At 38.4% G+C, this 19,933-nt stretch overlaps 2 protein-coding genes across 3 annotated transcripts in view; one reads left to right on the top strand and one right to left on the bottom strand.

Moving 5' to 3' along the window:
* lrig1 (leucine-rich repeats and immunoglobulin-like domains 1) overlaps positions 1-10,703 on the top strand; it is a 42,396-nt gene extending 31,693 nt beyond the window's left edge. Inside the window, exons 10-18 of the mRNA XM_039673752.2 lie at positions 1,849-1,920; positions 2,303-2,374; positions 3,726-3,889; positions 3,993-4,313; positions 5,432-5,713; positions 6,878-7,309; positions 7,412-7,543; positions 8,002-8,253; positions 8,444-10,703. Coding sequence (XP_039529686.2) covers positions 1,849-1,920; positions 2,303-2,374; positions 3,726-3,889; positions 3,993-4,313; positions 5,432-5,713; positions 6,878-7,309; positions 7,412-7,543; positions 8,002-8,253; positions 8,444-8,631 — 1,915 coding nt within the window. The 3' untranslated portion in view covers positions 8,632-10,703. The remainder of the gene's footprint in view (positions 1-1,848; positions 1,921-2,302; positions 2,375-3,725; positions 3,890-3,992; positions 4,314-5,431; positions 5,714-6,877; positions 7,310-7,411; positions 7,544-8,001; positions 8,254-8,443) is intronic.
* The window catches only part of slc25a26 (solute carrier family 25 member 26), a 57,816-nt gene continuing 48,355 nt past the window's right edge, over positions 10,473-19,933 (bottom strand). Inside the window, exons 9-10 of one of the 2 annotated variants that reach the window (XM_039673881.2) lie at positions 18,849-18,922; positions 10,473-12,174 (exon numbers count right to left, since the gene is read on the bottom strand). In XM_039673881.2, the coding sequence (XP_039529815.2) occupies positions 12,078-12,174; positions 18,849-18,922 (171 nt within the window). In that variant the 3' untranslated portion in view covers positions 10,473-12,077. Of the gene's footprint in view, positions 12,175-14,487; positions 15,218-18,848; positions 18,923-19,933 lie in introns of those variants that run through there. The other variant, XM_089125186.1, reaches the window with a different exon arrangement.

The following is a 19,933-nucleotide window of genomic DNA, read 5'->3' as shown; positions in this document are numbered from 1 at the left end:
TAATTTTTTTTTATCGCGTGATTAACTGTCTTTTTGGCCTAGCAAACTTTCTTTTTTTTTTTCATATGCTTTTTTTCATATGCATTATAATGAGAAAAAATAATGGGACAAAAAGAAATCAAGAGACTTTTAGAATAGATAAAAATGTGCGATTAATCGCGAGTTAACTATGGCATTAATCCGATAAATCGCGAGTTAACTATGGCATTAATCCGATAAATCGCGAGTTAACTATGGCATTAATGCGATTATTAGCGAGTTAACTATGGCATTAATGTGATTAATCACGAGTTAACTATGGCATTAATGCGATAAATCGCAAGTTAACTATGGCATTAATGCGATTATTAGCGAGTTAACTATGACATTAATGCGATTAATCGCGAGTTAACTTTGGCATTTAATGCCAAAGTTAACTCGCGATTAATCACATTAATGTCATAGTTAACTCGCGATTTATCGCATTAATGCCATAGTTAACTCACGATTTATTGCAACTAGCGATTTATCGCATTAATGCCATAGTTAACTCGTGATTAATCGCATTAATGCCATAGTTAACTCGCGATTAATCGCATTAAAGAAATTAATCACGAGTTAACTATGACATTAATGCGATTAATCACAATTAAATATTTTAATTGTTTGGCAGCACTAGTTCTAAAGCATTTCTTAATCTTAATTGATGTTAATTTCAAAATCTACTTATTCATTTCTAAAAATCTAAAATTGTATGCATTAATATTATTTAATGGACCTGAGCTAAAATAACCTTACAATGAACGTTTGCATTTTTAACATGAACAAATATGAATAAATATTGTAGCAAATGAATTGCACATTGATTGTTAATGTGTTAACTAATGGGACCTTTATTGTAAAGTGTTAACCTATTTTTTTATTGGTATTTATCCATCAATAATAATTCTGCATGTTCATTTCCACTATTTTTACATTTAGATTTGAAAAAGAGTTTTTTCTTTATTTTTAATTTTAGATAAAATATAGATTTTTTTTAAAGCTTTTTATAGACTTGTATAGATTTTTAACATTGGCCATTTATTGGTTATCAGCCATAATATGAAAATAATGATCAGACTATCATTATCAGCCAAAATTTTAATATCGATGCATCTCTTTTTCTCCGCTGCTGTGAAGGTCATGTTTATCACAGCATGCAACAGCCCTAGACACGTCTCAAGATTGTGAGCCAATATCCGCCCATCCAAGGTCAGGAAGATCATCCCCTGATTGAAATGACAACATTGTCAAGTGTCAAATCTGGTTTATATGAGGAGGTGCTGGGTTTCATGGTGCTGACTGAGGAGTCTCAAACCCTCTTGGACAGGAAGTGCACTGATCAGGGGCTTGATTTTGGTCCAACATGCTTAAGAATGGAAATCGTGTCATCTGGGTTGGGGGCTACATCCCCTAAAGACCCCGTTCCTCTTCGCGGTCCCGTGGTGCGTGTGTGTACGGCTGCTTTTGAAGAGCGGGCAGGATTAGGCTCTACAATTGGTTTGAACCACAGCCTTGACAAGGCCACTTTTATTACTTTACAAGCCGTGTCGTCCTCCAGCCACTGAAGCTCCTTTTCATGTGACCTCGAGCTCTGGGCTCCACCTTGTCATCGCTATTAAATTCTAATAAAGATAAAAGTACGCTTTGAAGAGCTGCGGCAGGCCCCGATTCCTCACCCTCCTCCTAATCTCTACACAGTTCGGATTTCCAATCCCACAATCCCCCTCTCTTATCAGATTCAGCCCAACTAATTGTGCACTCTCTCTTTCTCTCTCTCTCTCTCTCTTCCCACTCGTTTATCTCGCCCTGCGTGTCTGGAAACGGCAGAACTCTGTTTGGAAACAAGATCAAGTCGGTGGCCAAGAAAGCCTTCTCGGGCCTGGAGGCTCTGGAGCACCTGTGAGTATCCCACAATGCCGTTCTGCTCTTACTGCCAAAAGTAAATGCTTAAGAGGGCTGCTAGCAATTTAATAGTGTCTTTGTAAAAGGAGAGACGGGGTGGTTTGCAAGGCCAGCTGCTCTCGTCTCGTTAGAGCCAGCTTTAACTTGCACAGGAACACAGTTATGGAGCATATGGGCAGTTTCGTAAAAGAAATGGAATTTTTAAGCATTTCTGCAGACGCTGCAACTCCACATCTGATTTTAGGGTCTTTCCACCTTGTTCGGAGTTATCCCGTGTAAAAATAGGCTAGAGATTCGCATGCAAATGCAGCAGCTGTATGCGAACACGTCCATGCCCTCTTTTCGTCACGCCTGAGGGCCCTGTTTAATCTCTCAACAGGAACTTGGGGGAAAATGCCATCCGCTCCATCCAACCTGAGGCATTCAGCAAGATGAAGAACCTGCGTTACCTGTGAGTCCCAGTAAACACATGCTCCTTTTCACACGCACAACCACTCATCCGGATAGAATGTTTCTCGACATCATGAACGTTGGGCTGACGGTTAACAGTCAAATAATTGCGATTAATACACATGCATGAACATACAAGTCATGATGAAATGTTTAGTTTCTTTTAAGGAAATCATAGAATGCCATCACTAATGACAATTTAAATATTAAATATTTATTTTAAGTGCACTTAAAGGAGTAGTTCACTTTTAAAAAAACTTTTGCTGATAATTTACTCACCCCCATGTCATCCAAGATGTCCATGTCTCTCTTTCTTCAGTCGAAAAGAAATTAAAGTTTTTGATGAATACATTCCAGGATTTTCTCCATATGATGGACTTCATTGGGAACCAAACGGTTCAAGGTCCAAATTAGAATTTCAGTGCAGCTTCAAAGGGCTTTAAACATCACCAGACGATGAATAAGGGTCTTATCTAGGACCCTTCGAGTCATGACTTGAAAAAAAGATTTGTTCATTTGTTCACGAACGCCCAACACAGAACAGAGCAAGGCGAGCATTTGTGCTTATAAAACGTAAACGTTTTTATTTATTTTTTTAAATGACCGATCGTTTCGTTAGATAAGACCCTTATTCATCGTCTGGTGTCGTTTAAAGCCTTTTGAAGCTGCGCTGAAACTCTCATTTGGACCTTGAACCGTTTGGTTCCCATTGAAGTCCATTATATGGAGAAAATCCTGGAATGTTTTCACCAAAAACCTTCATTTCTTTTTGACTGACGAAAGAAAGACATAGACATCATTAAAAGTGAACTACTCCTTTAAGTCCACTTTACATTTTTTTTTTAAATGGATGATTTAATTGATCAAAAGTGACAGTAAAACATCAAATAATCCAGAAAAAATATCAGTTTCCACAAAAATATTAAGCAGCACAACTGTTTTCAACATTAATGATGATGAGAAATGTTTCTTGAGCATCAAATCAGCATATTACAATGATTTCTAGAAAGCTGAAAATTATTCTTTGGCAGGAATTCATCTCCAGAATAAATTACATCTCAAGATATATTGGAATAGAAAACTATATATTTCACAATATTACTGTATTTTTGAACAAATAAAATGCAGCCTTGGCGACCCAAAACTTTGAACAGAATACTGTTCTTAAACATCTTTCAGTTTGGAATTTTTAATAACTTTATTTATACATATGTATATATTTTTACGCTTGTATTAAATTAGCAATTTTTATGGATGCTTCTATGTGACGACATGAAAGTGCACAATAATTCAAGTTTGTCAAATCATCTCCATCAGGCTGAGGCTCTTTCTTTCCTCCCCTCTTTCTGCAGTCATATTCAGAGTGATAGTTTTCTGTGCGACTGCCAGCTGGACTGGTTTCCGGAGTGGCTGGTGACACGAGGGCTGCAGCCTGGCGTTCAGGCCACATGTGCCCACCCAGAGAACTTAAAGGGCACCAGCATCTACCAGGCTCCACCACAGAGCTTTGTTTGTCGTAAGCAGTGCTATATCCTACATCCATAGTCTATGACAAACAAACGAGAAAGAACTTTAATCTTCAGATGCTCAAATGTGTCTATGCATCGACTTCCTTCCAGACGACCTTCCCAAACCCAAGATCACAGTCCACCCTGTCACCACGGCAGCAGTGTTGGGCAAAGATGTGCGTCTGACCTGTACGGCTGCCAGCAGCAGCAGCTCACCCATGACCTTCACCTGGCGCAAGGACCAGGAGACGCTACGCCAAGCTGAGGTGGAGAACTTCGCCCATGTGCGAGCCAGTGACGGAGGGGTGATGGAGTACACCACTATCCTCCACCTCCGGCACGTCACCTTCAACCACGAGGGCCGCTACCAGTGCATCATCAGTAACCACTTCGGCTCTTCCTACTCTAACAAGGCCCGCGTCACTGTAAACGGTACATTTAACACACCTTAACTACATAGCTGAACGTTTCACTTTGACCATCAGTCATACCACTTGCACAAAATGCCCATCATGCAAATATCTTTCGGTCCAATGGAAGAATTTAATTGTCAATTCATTGGATTTCATTGCTTTTTAAATATCAGTGTATGCTTAATACACAATCGTCATTCATTAACTTTTGAACTTAACAAAAAATAAAATGTATCATCTCTTAAAATATATATTAAAAAAAAAAAATATATATATATATATATATATATAATTTTAAATATTTTAATATTTTATAAATATTTTGGGGTCTAGTTTAGTTCAGTTTCATTTGTCAAAATGGATTTTTCCATTATTGGAAATGGATGTAATATATTATAATGTAATAAAATATATATATATATATATATATATATATATATATATATATATATATATATATATTAGGAATTAAAGTTGTTGTTGAAATATATAATTATATCAAAATATATTATATAATGTGCATAATATTTATATAATATTACAGATACTTATACATGTATAATATTATATATTATGTTTATATAATTTTATCATTTAAGTATTTATATAATATACATGTTCATACATATCTAATGTTTATATTTAAACATTACTTATATTTATATTATACATTCATAATATACATATATTTAAAATTTAAAGTCTGAAATTCTTCACTATTAAAGGCAATTTTAAGGTTGTCTTGCGTGCAATTCTGTATTCGTACAAATCACACTCGTTCCCATCATGCACCATTTTCTCAGAGCTTTTCTTTCAGTGAAAGCATACTTTGATTTGTACCAGCAAAATTGGGTTTGAACATTCAAACCAAACCGTGCCGCTAGAATTTGGGAAGTTTTTAGCTTCTCTGCTGCTGGCAGTGCACTTGGATTACATGCCTTGTCATTTGGAGCAACAGATGGAAATTGATTGTCCTGAGGCATTTTTGGTTTCATGCCCATCCAAATCAAGCCATTTCCCATCACCAATTGAGTTAGTCACAGCTATGAATGCTAGGCTTGTTTGGTGCTGATGCAGCAACATTACGTGAATAATCCTTGCTTGGGCTAATTTCCCTTTGCTTTTCTATGAGCACAGTGCTGCCTTCATTCGTCAAGACCCCACGCGACATCACGATCCGCACGGGCACGAAGGCGCGGTTGGAGTGCGCGGCCGAAGGGCATCCGACTCCCCAGGTGGCGTGGCAGAAAGATGGTGGTACGGATTTCCCTGCCGCCCGAGACCGCCGCATGCGTGTGATGCCTGATGATGACGTCTTCTTCATCATGGACGTGAAGCCTGAGGATATGGGCGTGTACAGCTGCACGGCCAAAAACACGGCGGGCATGATCTCCGCCAACGTCACTCTAACAGTGCTAGGTAAGGTCATTTTTGTAATATTTACATCATGGAATTTAGATTTGTTTATTAAGCTGTTGGAGTTTTGCTAACTGCTGCTTAGTTGTACGTAGGAATGTTTTTTTTTTTTTTTTTTTTTTTTTTTTCCCATCTGAAGCAGCTGGCCTTTATATGCTGGTTGAAGGTGAAAGGTCAGGAAAGAGGTCACAGGCAGTAGAGGAAGTGCTGAGGGCTCACATAGTGGTATTTTTGAGTTTCCGAGCTCTCGACTGAATCATTGCTAGGCAGAAACAGTTAAATACTCATTTTAGTGTGGACTTTATGTGGTATAATCGACCTAAACTGGGCTTTGTTTTTGATTCAATTAAAAGTATTGACTCGAGTCAATCGTTTCATGAATCTGACTCATGAATCTACTGTTCGCACTGGAAAAAAAATTCAGTTCACAAGAGTTATTCATTTGGTAATAAGACTACACTAGTGATGTACGTTTTTGATTCATTAAAAATAGACTCGAGTCAATTGTTTCCCATACTGCTCAAATCGGAAAGTCATTCATTTGGAAATAAGACTACACTGGTGATTTATGTTTTTGATTCATTAAAAAGTTCACAAGAGTCATTTGTTCAGGATTTGGACTACACTTGGTCACATGCTTTTCATTCTCTAAAACGAATCAGTTCATTAGCATCATTCATTTGGAAATCACTCATTCATCAGGAATTGGACACTGCTGATTCTGCTTTGTTCGTGTTTTTAACTGAAAAGAACCAGTTCAAAGGAATCATTTGTTCAGAAATCAGTCGAGTGGGTATTATTATTATATGTATATATGTATTATTGATTCACAAAAAAGAACTAATTCGCTGAGTCATTTGTTCAGAAATCTGATTTTTATATATATATATATATATATATATATATATATATATATATATATATGTGTTTGTAACTGATATCCATAATGCTAATGTGGTCCTTAATGTTGACAAAATACAATTTAAGCAGATTTAAAATGTAAGTTTTCCAAAAATACTTTTTTTCTTGTCCAATAAAATTGCGATTCACAGCTGTGACATATACCTAAACCCGAATGTCGAGGCATTTAAGGAATTTTAAGTACTTGGACAAATTTGCTCATGTGCGTATGTAATTCAATAACTCTTCCCTGTAATCTTCCTGCAGAGACCCCTCATCTGGCACAGGAAATGGAGGATAGAAATGTGGTGGTGGGTGAAACCGTTGCTTTGCAGTGCAAGGCTTTAGGCAGCCCACCTCCTCGCATCACCTGGCTAAAGGGGGAGGAGCCTCTTCGCCCCAGCGACCGTCACCACTTCACTCCAGGGAATCAGCTCCTGGTGATCGGCACCACCACCTTTGAGGATGCAGGACGCTACACGTGCGTCATGTCCAACACCCTTGGCACAGAGCGAGCTCACTGCCAGCTCAGTGTTTACCAGCGATACGAGGACTGCGCGCCTTTTACAAGCCCCAGCACTGTTACTGTTGGAATCATCGTCATAGCTGTGGTGACCAGTATTGTGGTGACATCACTAGTTTGGGTGTGTATTATCTACCAGACGAGGAAGAAGAGCGAGGAGTGCAGTGTAAACACAGGTGTGTGTGTATTCACACGGATTTTGTTTGTTTGTTTGTTTAGGGCTCTGAATGCTTGAGTCACAAGACTTATTTAAAACCTTTGCTCTTGCCTTTTTATAGATGAGACAATTGTCCCTCCTGATGTCCCCAGTTACCTGTCCTCTCAGGGCACTTTATCAGAGAGACAGGATGTGTGTATACGAGTGGAGTCCAATGGCGGGTCTCAACCCAACGGACACATAGAAAACAATGGTACAGTATCCACGCTTCTCTTGTAGATCCAGATAGAATCTTCCTGACCTTTTCCAAGAACCTTTTGAGAGAGAAAAACCTATATTTCAACTATGCAAAATGTGTTAAATGGAGAGTAACGACAATGGTAATATATTCTACTTGGCAGCTTAAATTATGATCAGTTCAGTCAAAAATAAGAAGAAATGTATTAGCTTGAAGTGGATTACAAGAAAAGGGAGGGTTTAAAGTCCTGCATGTGTCACCAGAGGTGTTCCGGTGATAAAATTTTGATTAAACAGTACAAGGTAAACTAAACAAAAACATGTGCATTGATTAATGGTTCACAATAAGATCTATAAACTTCATTTACAAAATAGATGAATAAATGTGAATAGTTATGTCGTGTCAACTTTGAATGCGTCCGTTTAAATGATGTTCGCATAACATCAAATTTTAACAAGCTTTTCTCGCTTCAGGCTATGATGTGTGTACAGACTGCCTGGAAAACGGTACAAGTTACTCCAAACACTGCAACTACCTCCCTCATGGGATAGCGCCCCCTTCAGGCCTGGAGTATCAGCAGACACACCAGACATCATTCACCACCCACAACACTGGTGAACCACACTGCAATGGCACACCCAACGGGGTCAGGAAAGAGTGTCAAACTCCCATCTTTCCCACCAACCACGACAGGGTGACAACATCGCCCCAGTACGACCGAAAAGGTGAGAATGATGAGGGAACGGATTCATCAATCCTTTGCTCTCGTCTCACTCATGTCCCATAAATCGTTACTACTGCCATCACTTAATGTTAGTTTTGATTGATTTATGTCATGTTGATGATTGACTTCACATTGACTTAATACAGCGATAATATTTCTTGTTTTTCCTAATTTCTCTTATCCTCTTTCAGGACTGTTGGTGAATCGGTCAGACACACCTCCCTCACTTGAAGAGACCTACCATCGGCCAGTAAAGCTCCTGTCTGGGGACTGTGACATTGGGTCTGAGCTTACACAGACTCTATTACCCAACGGACACGCATATACGCCTGATGTCACCCTAAGCGAGAGTGAATCCTTCGGGCGGGCCAGTGACTAACAGCGCACCATCACTCTTTTTTTTAAATTCTTTTGCACTGAGAACTGCTACCTCACACTGAGGGGCACAGACAATGCTGCCCCCATCTATCTGAATGCAGAATAGGGGCGTCCGGAGTTTTGAAGGCGAAGCTTGAGTGGGACGATGGCGTCCCATACGAGCGTTAATGATGTATATAGATATAATCCTCCTCAGGGAGGCTTTGTTCACACTTCAGAAATGTGGCTTGCATTTGACGCATGCAAAACGTATGACAGAGTGCTATAACGTTGGGCTTTGAGCTGTACATAAGAGTTTTCATATATAAATATATGAATGTATGTATTCTAGAACTTTTACAAAAGAGTGTTTAACTCTATTCGCTGCATGGTGAGATCAGAGTGGTTATTTTATTTCTATTTCTTTACGGATCTCTCTTGCTTTTCCCAGTTTTATAAGCAGTGCCTTATTGCAAGATCAAAGAATCCACGTGTTTTGTTGGGAGATGTCTGTATATTTTTCCTTTCACAAATGGGAATTTTGTCATGCACTTGAAGTTTAAATAACTCAATGATCATAATAGGCTGTCTTAAAGGAATATTCTAGGTTAATAAGATACAGGGTGCCCATGATCAGAAAACCTGGAAAGATTAGGGACTTTCTTTTCTTTTTGATGCCTAGAATTTTTACAAAATCTTCAAAATTCAAAAAACCATCAAATGTTTTGGGGGTCTGTAATATTTTTATTTTTAGTTTTTTTTTAATACTTTTATTCAACAAGCATGCTTTAAATTGATCAAAAGTGACCTTGATGACATTTAGTTTAATATATATATATATATTTCAATTAAATGCTGTTCTATTCATCATATCTAAAAAAAAAAAAAAAAGCATCAAGAGAAGTTACATTTAACAATTCAGTTTTTCTGTATTTAACAATTTTACTATATTTTTGTGCTTTGGTAAGCATTGAGACTTGCATTTAAAGGGATACTCCACTTTTTTTTTTTTTTTTTTTTTTGGAGATAGGCTCATTTTACCACTCCCTCAGAGTTAAAAAGTTTGGGTTTTACCATTTTCGAATCCATTCAGCCGATTTTCTGATATTTAGAAGAATATCAGTAACCAGACAGTGTCTGGTCCCATTGACTTCCATAGTAGGAAAAAATATATACTATGGAAGTCAATGAGACCAGAAACTGTCTGGTTACTGATATTCTTCTAAATATCAGAAAATTGGCCGAATGGATTTGAAAATGGTAAAACTCAACTGTTTAACTCTGGGGGAGTGGTGAAATGAGCCTATTACGCCTTTAAATATTTAAAAAATATTACAAACCCCAAACTTTTGAATGGTAGATTAAGTTTGTCTTAATTTATATTTTTGAGGGAAGATATATATACTGTATATGTACAATCTCTAGAAATGATGTGTGAGTAATGATGATAGATGACACAAAGCTGTGTTGTGGGTAACTTTTCCCACACCTTTTACCAAAATCATGGAAATTCACTGGTAAAAAGGTGTGGGAAAGTTAATTTCTCCCCACAACACAGCGTTGTGTCATTTACCACAAAATGAATCGCAATTCATACTTCAGTTTGCAAAAACTGTGTACAAAAAGGCATTACAATAGCAGTCTATGGGCTGACAAAAACAAGTATTTGTCATCACTAACTGCTGTTTAACCTGGAATAGTCCTTTGTCAGATGTGTATGTTCTGGTCTGTGATGAAGGAAAAGCTCGGCATTGAAATTTCAGGTCCGTTATGGTACAGAAATGGCGAATATTGGCATAAGGGAAAACGTAAGCACTTTGAGGACTCTTATAACACACGAATTGAACATTTTTCCAGCTTGAAATTCTGATGCAACCGAGGCTCTTCCGTTATCAAAGCTACATGGCACCAAAAGCTGCTTCACTCACCTACCTGTGGTATTTGAACCCAATTTTTAAATGTATTTGTTCACCGCCGCCTTTAACATTTGGGAAAATAACAAATTATCCAATAATTAACATTTAGAGAGATTTGTTCTAACCGACTTTTAGCTAACAGAAAAGCCGAATACTGCCAAATCACGAAAGGGAAAGAGCGTGTCAAAAAAAAAAAAAAAAAAAAAAACTCAAGCTATGTGTGCTGGGCTTCAGGGTCTTCTTTCAACCACACAGAATGTCTACATGTAAAGGGAAAAGAAAAAAAAAAACGGGAATAAGTGAACCCCTCATCAGCTAAGCACTCATAGTCTCAGGACTAAAGCAATTAATGCTAAGCTACATATTGTCTTTGTTGGTTAACCTGAGCCAAAAACTGGTTCATGTCAACAGCCAAGGTTTTTAGGCCAAATAGTCAAACGGCTCTACTACTAAACTAGGGGAAATTTTTTGTACGGTTCGATTACAGCAAATGCCAGTTTAACCCAAAACAGTTGAAATTGACCATAGCAGACTTTGATACTCTGGGCAACTGTAATCTAGCTGTGTGAAGAACCCCACTAGTTCACATCTGTGTGGGTCATACCAGATTAATTTATTGAAATGAACTCTAATCACAGCTGTTCACCCACATGGCTAAAACTGTTGAAGTGTCAAAATGACAAGTGTTTATTAAAGTCACATGTTGCTCTTTTACTCCCTCTGGTTTGTGTCTTTATTTTTGACACACTGGTTGAACATACTTTACATGTTTAGGTTAAGTTAGTGCCCCCTCACTGTTTGAAGAAACCCCAAAAACCTCTAATCATTTGGTCGAACTCATTCCTCTCTATTGTGTTTGGACAGAAAGCACATACCAGTGTAAGGTGGTTGTCGACTGGAACGGCCCACTGTTTCAGTATTGTGTTGTTCTTGTGCCCCGAGCTTCATGACAGGTCAGACAAACATTCGCACCTGTGGACTAATCCGTCTTTCTCTGCATTCTGTTCGACTCGTGTTTTTTCAGCTAATAATAGTGAAGCAGGTAGAACAACTATCTTAATCTTGGGGATCAAAGTCTAGACTTGACATGTAACGATAATCCACTGGAATAAAATCGGTTACGCATTTTAACATGTTACCAATTAGTGCATTCATGACTGAAGCGCATAAAGGACCAGCGCAATCATGTTGTAATACAATAGCCAATTCATTTTTGCAAAAAAAAAAACAAAACTTTTTTTAATCGATTCACATAGGTTTGCAAAAATGACATTTGAGTTTGAACCCGATCTGTGGTGCAACATAAGTGGAATTCAGGCTGTTAAACTCAATCTGTTGTGCACTGTTGAGCAGGAATGCAAACCCCTGTGTTATGTGATCTTTTTATCCAGACACCAGGTGTCCTAGCCGTGGACTCGAGACCAGCGGTTCAAACTGGGACAGAGGGTGCGCTTCTCAGTCAGATTTGACCAACCTCCACTCCTCGGCAGTGGCCGTACGGTCAGGGTTTGGGTTGAGGAATTCGACACACAATGTTCCATGGAGAGGGTGTTTATAAAAGCGTACGGCGCACTTTCTCATATGCGCCGAGGAAAATGAAGCCTCCCATGCTGATGAACGTCACTCTCGGGATGCTGCCGGCGAATAGCCTTTAGACATGACGACAAAAACATAAAAGCAAGAGTTAGATATAAAAATGCCAAAAACCCGAACAAAAAACTCTTACAAACTGTTTCTTTTTACTAAAATTTGATAACACGCAGCACAACCAGTATAGTCAGTGAATAGTGTAGTAGTAGTCCATAGTAGGCCGTAGTTCACAGCGAGAGCACATGAACCAGCAGTCCGCCTCAGCTCAAGCCAGTCTGGACAGGCAGCCGCCTCCAGTTCCTCCATAAGCCTCTGCTGCTCTTCACTAACTTATACAGCGGCTCGTAAAGATAGCCACGAACATCGGATTCGAGCAGCAGACTTTCAAAATCCTCTTCTTCCATATCATGTTTAGTTTCTTCTGTCATTGTCATACTTCCTATCTCCACAGCGCTTGTTAGCTTAAGCCTAGTTCACACTACGTGATTTTAAGCCCGATTTAAGCCCGATTTGCAAATCGTTGAGTCGCCGACAAGTCAGGGTGTTATCGCGTGCAAATCGCGGGCGATTAGCGGACGATTAACGCTCGCCAATCCGTTAGTGTGAAAGAGCCAACAACGCATCAAAGACAGCTCGCAGACAGCTCGCAGACAGGTCACCGAGCTCAGAAAAATATCTAGCCTGCTAGATATCTCGAGCAGTCGCGCGACTCAATCTCAGTGATGTCATGAGTACAGCCAATCATAGCAACGCATGGGTTGAGGACACCAGGTAAATCTTACTTTTTCTTTTTTGCATTTTTTTTTCTCAGAGCAGATCGTCGAGCAAACAGTGTGCAGCACTAGTTTCTGTCTGACGTCCAATTCGCGTGTTATGTTCTTCTCTGTAGTTTCGCGTCATTTCTGGTTCGTTTTATTGCGTGGTTTTTCGTTACAAAACATGGTTTCTAGACCAGATAGAATCGTGTTGTTGTCAACTCGTTATTTGTTTGATTATTTTCAGGATTTAGACCGTATACTATAGTACTGAAACAGCTCTCATTGAGTCACAAATGATATGCTCTTATCATCCGATCGTGGTTGTATCTCTATGCAGTGCGTTGTTAACTCGTGTAGTGAGTTACCTCCTGTTGTGGATCAATCACGTTGTGTTGTGTGGTGTGAACAGCTAAACAACTTGAACACTCATGATTTCACTGAGAGCAAGTCATGTAATGTGAACTGCACAGTTCAGCCCAACATTTTAAAATCATGTAGTGTGAACTAGGCTTTAGCTTCCAAAAACAAGATGGCGGATATTGATTTCAGTTTCTGCAAGTGAAGTCCCACCCACTGATCTGTAATAGGCCTGTAAGGTGAGTGGGTCCAAACACCCTTGAATAATAATGAGCTAATGTTTGTGCTAATGTTTGTAGTCTCTCTACACTTTTCAATAAAATATGACTTCCTGCTTATCATGAAGCAAAATGACGATTTTTACGTCATAATAAGCAGGTAAAACACTTAAATCCTTATTTCTCCCATCTCAGGGGAAAATAAGGGAATAAACCATGACCATTCAAAAATATGACTGGGTTTCTAAAAATACAAAGCTTAATGCAAATGGGAGACGCGTCTCTTTAACGCAAATTATTGGACTGCTTTTATCTCTGTAAACACCTTTTGCAAGAATTTTCGGTCACACTTTATATTAAGTGGCTTTAAGTACTATGTACTTACATTGAAAAATAAGTACAATGTACTTGTGCTCATGATGTATTGTAAAACACTTTTTGCTGCTATTGAGGTGTGATCTGGGTAAGGTTAGGGACAGGTGTGGTGGTGTGGGTAGGTTTAAGGGTAGGTTAAAGTGTAAGGGATGGGCCAGCTGTGTAATTACAGATGTAATTACTTAAATTAGTTACAGCTGTAATTACATGCTGGTATTTAAAAAATATAAGTACAATGTAAAAACATGTATGTACACAATAAGTCCATTGTATCAAATTATTTGTTTCAATGATAGTACATTTAATATAACAGCCACTTAATATAAAGTGGGACCGAATTTTCATTTTATTATCTTTTGTCATTAGGTTTCTACAATATTTTCGACATTTATAATAATAAATGTTTCTTGAGCATTGAATCAGCATATTTGAATGATTTCTGAAGGATCATTTGATATGAAGACTGGAGTAATGATGCTGGAAAAATCAGCTTTACCAATCACAGGAATACGTAAAATTTTTTAATATATTAAATTATATATATAAAATGTAACAATATTTTACAATACAGTCGTTTTTACTGTATTTAAAAAAATAATAATAATAAAAAATAAATCCAATAAATGCAGATGTGAGCAAAAAAAAAAAAAAAAACCTTTTCAACAACAAAATCTTTCCAACCCCAAATTGTTGAACATTATTGTGTGTGTGTGTATATATATATTGCATAGACGTATAAGTGTAATATATGTATGTATGTATGACTGTCAATACAATATTAATTTTGTTAACTAGCTGCTACATCAGCAACACCAGCTTGGACGTAACTTTTTAGATGAAATTAAATTCACAGAGCAGCATAAAATGAAACATTAGCCATGCTCGATAACACAAGCATTGGGTATTTCTCAGCTGACAGTGTGTTGTTTGACGGATTACGGAGCGTTTGAGTAGGAATGTGCAGTGTAGGGGTTGTTGATGTTGGAGAGGTTAGAGGATGCGACAGGCCATGAAAGTACTGTAGTCTCCTAAGGCTCTTTTCCACGCAGCTGCTTTTGGTATAAGCATGGGCCCCCGGGGGCCTCTCCGCATGACTGATGGCCAGATGACATCCACACACGTCCCTCCGGCTCCCAGCACACCCACAGCACTCGCGCTCGGGCTCCTTCTGCTTCCTTTCTCGTTCCATTTCATCTTGCTCAACTCTTCTCACGTTTTTTTTTTTCTTTTTAGTCTTTCTTGAAAGTTGCTGAAATCCATGTCTTGCTCACAAATCACAATTCATGCCCTGTCAAGCCATCCAAACCGACTGATTTGAGATCAGCCTCCTCAAGTCCTTCAGTGTGACACCTGCGGGGGGATAATGGAGGTCGGAAAGTGGTGGTGGGCCGGATCTAAAATTAGAGATAAGTGTCACGAGTGGTGTAACCTCTAATACATCAATTTTGTCAACTGCAAAGCTGTACAAGGTGCCAAGCATGTCAGGGATCTCTTGACTATTCCAGTGATTCGCAGAACTCGACGTTTCAGCATGCTTCTGCTGGGATCGTGTGTTTTACAGAGAGATGCTATGTCACAGTGAGCATGTGTGTGCGGACCTGTGAGCAAACACACTCATCCTGGAACGAATTAGCAAGGAGGCATTCTGACAGTTTGTCTGTGGTGCGTGGGGTTGGCATTTCAGACCATGCGCTATAAGAGAAATGTGAAACCTCTCGTGCATGCTTTGAGTCAGCTCTGACCCTATCTTCGGCAACGGAAAACAGAAATATGCAATCGCATGAACTTTGTATAGACTAATCGTATAGGCGACACTCAATGTTTCTTTAGATTGGAGTAAAAATACAGATGTTCTGATAAATAGCATTAAAAACATTCAAAGCAACCAATTTAGTGGAAAGGTGCATCCAGTTAATGTTGATTTTGTTCATACTTTTATACAGCTTTTAATAACATTTCTGAGAGCTCTACCTTGACCACTGCAATGTCACAGAGAATCATTCAAAATAGCATCGGCTCCAGCAGTGAAATGTAGTTAAAGGAGTAGTTCACTTTAAAAAAAAAAAAAAAAACTTTTGCTGATAATTTACTCACCCCCATGTCATCCAAGATGTCCATGTCTTTCTTTCTTCAGTCGAAAAAAAATTAAGGTTTTTGATGAAAACATTCCAGCATTTTTCGCCATATAATGGACTTTACTGGTAACCAAACGGTTCAAGGTCCAAAAGACAGTTTCATTGCAAACTGAAAACTGTTCAAAGGGCTTTAAACGATTCCAGACGATGAATAAGGGTCTTATCAAGTGAAAAGATTGCTCATTTAAAAAAACAAAAAAAAAACAACAAAGATTAAGTTTTATAAGCTCAAATGCTCGCTTTGCTCTGTTCTGTGTGACTCTCCTGTTCGAAAATGAACAAATCAAAATGAACAAATCTTTTTGCGAGTCAATTCGTTCATTTCGTTCGTTGAATGAACCAAATGACTCAAAAATATTAATTCATTTTGATGATCGAGTTCGAACAGGCGAGTCACACAGAAAAGAGCAAGCAACTCTGTGCGTGCTCTTTGAGGTGGACCCCATATACCTCCATTATATGACTGACGGACAAGAAAGGTTTGACCTAAAAATATCAAAATTGAAAATACTGTGGGGAAAAAAGACAAATACATCTTGGATGCCCTTGAGGTAAGCTAAAACATATCAAAAATGTACTTCAAAGTGTATTTTAATTTCTATTATCTTGCAATCAAACAACAAACCATCCCATTCTGCTACAAAAGGAAATTAAGATGAGCTCATTGTGACGAAATTGCCTCGCCCAGCTCTAAGTCAGCGGTGGACGGGTCTAATAACACCCCTATTAATGGCTCTATAAACACCGCAAGCTTACTAAAGTAGATTTCTGATCAGAGGCAGGTCTTGCATCACTGTAACACTCTAAAGGAGGCAACTTACACTATATCTAACCAAAGCTCCAATTGATTTCACTGCAACTGGAGGTCATTATGAGGTCATTGCAACATTGCTAGCATTACTCTCTCAGCGGGCTGCTGCATCACCCTGGTCCACCCGTATGCGGCTGCAGTCTGGGTTTGGGGTCGCAACACTTCAAAGCTGGGAGGAAGGTTAGCTCACAAACGCATGGTTGCATTGATTGCCGATGTTTTGGTTGGTGTGGTTAGAAGCTTTCCGCAGAGCTCTGAGTCTGACACACATGGAAGCACTTTCTGGCTTCACTAGTCTGCAATTGGAGCCATTACAGTAATTACAGCTTTAAAGCCAGGCAATTTGTACAAGGCATGCAGTAGTGAAACTGCCAGAGTTGTTGCCCGTTATGCAAGCAAACCCCTTCGCCTTCTCAGGGTTTTTTTGCCCCGGCTTCACTTAGAGTTTTAAATATTGTAATCTGGGAAGGGATTTTAGGAATTCATTGAAGTCGTACAGTCTATTGTGTGCACTGCCTAAAAAAGTTAATCATCAACTGAAGAAATTTCAGAAAAGTTTTAGATGGAGAGAAGAAAGAATATTTTTATGAAGATAATATTATGAAAATAAAAAAAAATATATATTCAATGAAGTGTTATTAGAAATAAAATATTTGAAGCACAAACCAGGAAAAAAAAAAAACAACTTAAGAAACTTCACACTCCCACAAAGCAATGCGAATTGCGTGATCAAATACAAAATTATTTATCAATAAACATTTTAAGGGTCAGTAAGAATTTTGAAAGTAGTATCTTATGGTCACTAAGGCTGAATTTATTATCTAAAATATTTGTTTTTATTTAAAAATATTTTTTTTTTTTCCTGAAATGGCAATACTGAATTTTCAGCATCTTTACTCCTCAGTGTCTTCCGTGTCATGTGATCCTTCAGAAATCAGTCTAACATGCTGATTTTCTGCTCAAGAAACATTTCTTAATAATATTAATGCTGAAATAAGTTGTGCTGATTAATATATTTGTGGAAGATGTGCTAAAAAGCAATTCTTGATTCTTTGTTGACTAGAAGTTTCAAACTAGCAAAATGTATTTGAATTTTTTTTTTTTGCAATATTACAAATACCTTCACTGCCAATTTATTGGGTCTTTGCTGAATAAAAGAATTAAAGGGGTGGTAAAATGTCATTTTCACAACATGTGAAATAAATCCCAGATGTGCCCAAAGTGTCTGTGTGAAGTTTTAACACAAAATACCCCACAGGTATTTTTATATAGCATGTTGAACTTGTCGCTTTTTGATGGTTTGCAAAAACGCACCGTTTTGTGTCTGGCCCTTTAAATGCAAATGATCTTCTGCAGAGGGCGGGGTTTCAAGATGTGTGTTAGCAGTTGCGATTTCATCACGCAGACACACTAAAATGAGAGAAACTGTTCTACCTTTAATGTTAAAACGGAGTCAGTCAAAGATGGGAGAGTCTCAAGAAGAAGTGACAACATGTAGAATGCAACAAGACGTCTCTGAATGGTTAGTTGATGAATTTATGTTGCTGATGTGGAGTTAACTATCTTCAATTAGCATATTCTGTCAGGATAATCTATAAATCACTTGTATAGGAACTGTTGCGAGATGCACACGGAGTGACTTTCTACTGCATGTGAAAACAGTTTGAGCTGACTCACAAACATACTCTTATACAACAACTTTTTTCCTCTTCTCAACATGGACTGCGTGTTCCCGAGGGCAGGGTTTACGTACATTTTGGGGTTGCTGATGTCACTAACCCGGGAGGAATGTTGTGTAGTCCCTACCAGCCGTTTGTTGTAGTCCTTTTCTTTAAAAGCAAATATCTTCCTTTGCTTTGAACTTTTGAGCATTGTAACTTTGATAATGTTGATTATGCTCAAACAGCAACATTACACACTAACTAAAGTAAGAAAAGTGAAATCATACTTTACTACCCCTTTAACTTCTTGACAAAAAAAAGTCTTACTGACCCCAAATTTTGGAAAGGAATGTGGTTGTGTTTCTTAAAAGGAGCTTATTGGCTTATTGACTGAGGAAGGCAGTTTCAGGACACTCACCCAGCTATTCCTCGGCTCCTCCACACCTCATTCAAAACCGCTGGGATATTTCCGCTGGCTGTGCTCGTCCCAGCCTGACGAAAAGAGACAAAACACAGTAATGATGGATGATCCGTCTTTAAGCTTCCTGTCAAACACGTAAACACACTGTGTTTTGTCTTCCTTTCGATTCTGCTCTGTTCCTGGTATACTCTACCGTCTCCACCTGTTCAACAGCTCCCCTTTCTGCTCATTCTATATTTATAGTCCCTCTTCTCCAAACCCACAGCACCATCTTCAAAACAGCCATCTATATCAGGGAACTGTGAAGGAGAGTTAACGTAACAACTGTGTGTTTTACACTGGCACACCACTTCCTGAGACTAATTTTGATGGCTCTATATTTAGACTGGGTTAGTTTTTCATATTTCAGAGTTTAAGTTGATGAGTTGACTGTACATTGAGCAGCCCGGTACACTGCAGTTCCCCACAGGGCTTGGAAAACAGCCTGGAGTGTATGTAGGCCAAAATACACACAGTACAGCAGACCTGCCTCAACATGAGGTCTCAATTTCTTTGATTGGTCAAATGGACCAAGAGAGAGAGAGAGAGATATTTGGGCAAACACAAGGTAACCTGAAGTGACCTGAAGCATACATGACACTTCACTCTGACAGCAAATGGCACGAGGAATCAGGTGCAAAAAAGATCCTTCACTCACTTTTCTATTTCTTTAAGGGGCCAACATTTTATTCAAATGCAAAATCAACTCCATTTATAATGTTTGTCAAGTATAAATGTAGTTTTTCTTGACCATTCCCATCCTCTCTCTGACCATTAGAATTAAACGTTTGTGCTACCGTACCTTTAAGATTCTATACGTAAACAACCTCTGTTATGACTGCATACTGGCGTAGTCCACATGGTTTTATTTGTAAAGGGACAGTTCACCCAAAAATGAATGTGCATTTTCTTTGGAACAAAAAAAAAAAAAGAAGATATTTTGAGAAATGTTTTTTTGTTTGTTTGTCCTTGCATATAAAGTCAATAGTGTCCAATGTTGTTTGGTTTCCAATATTCTTCACAATATCTTCTTCATGGTTCAC

The sequence above is a fragment of the Pimephales promelas genome, chromosome 21, assembly GCF_988280905.1.
Source record: "Pimephales promelas chromosome 21, fPimPro1.hap1.1, whole genome shotgun sequence".
In the NCBI taxonomy this organism is placed as follows: Eukaryota; Metazoa; Chordata; class Actinopteri; order Cypriniformes; family Leuciscidae; genus Pimephales; species Pimephales promelas.
Note: the sequence above shows the minus strand (reverse complement) of the source record. Positions and strands in the feature narration are given on the sequence as shown.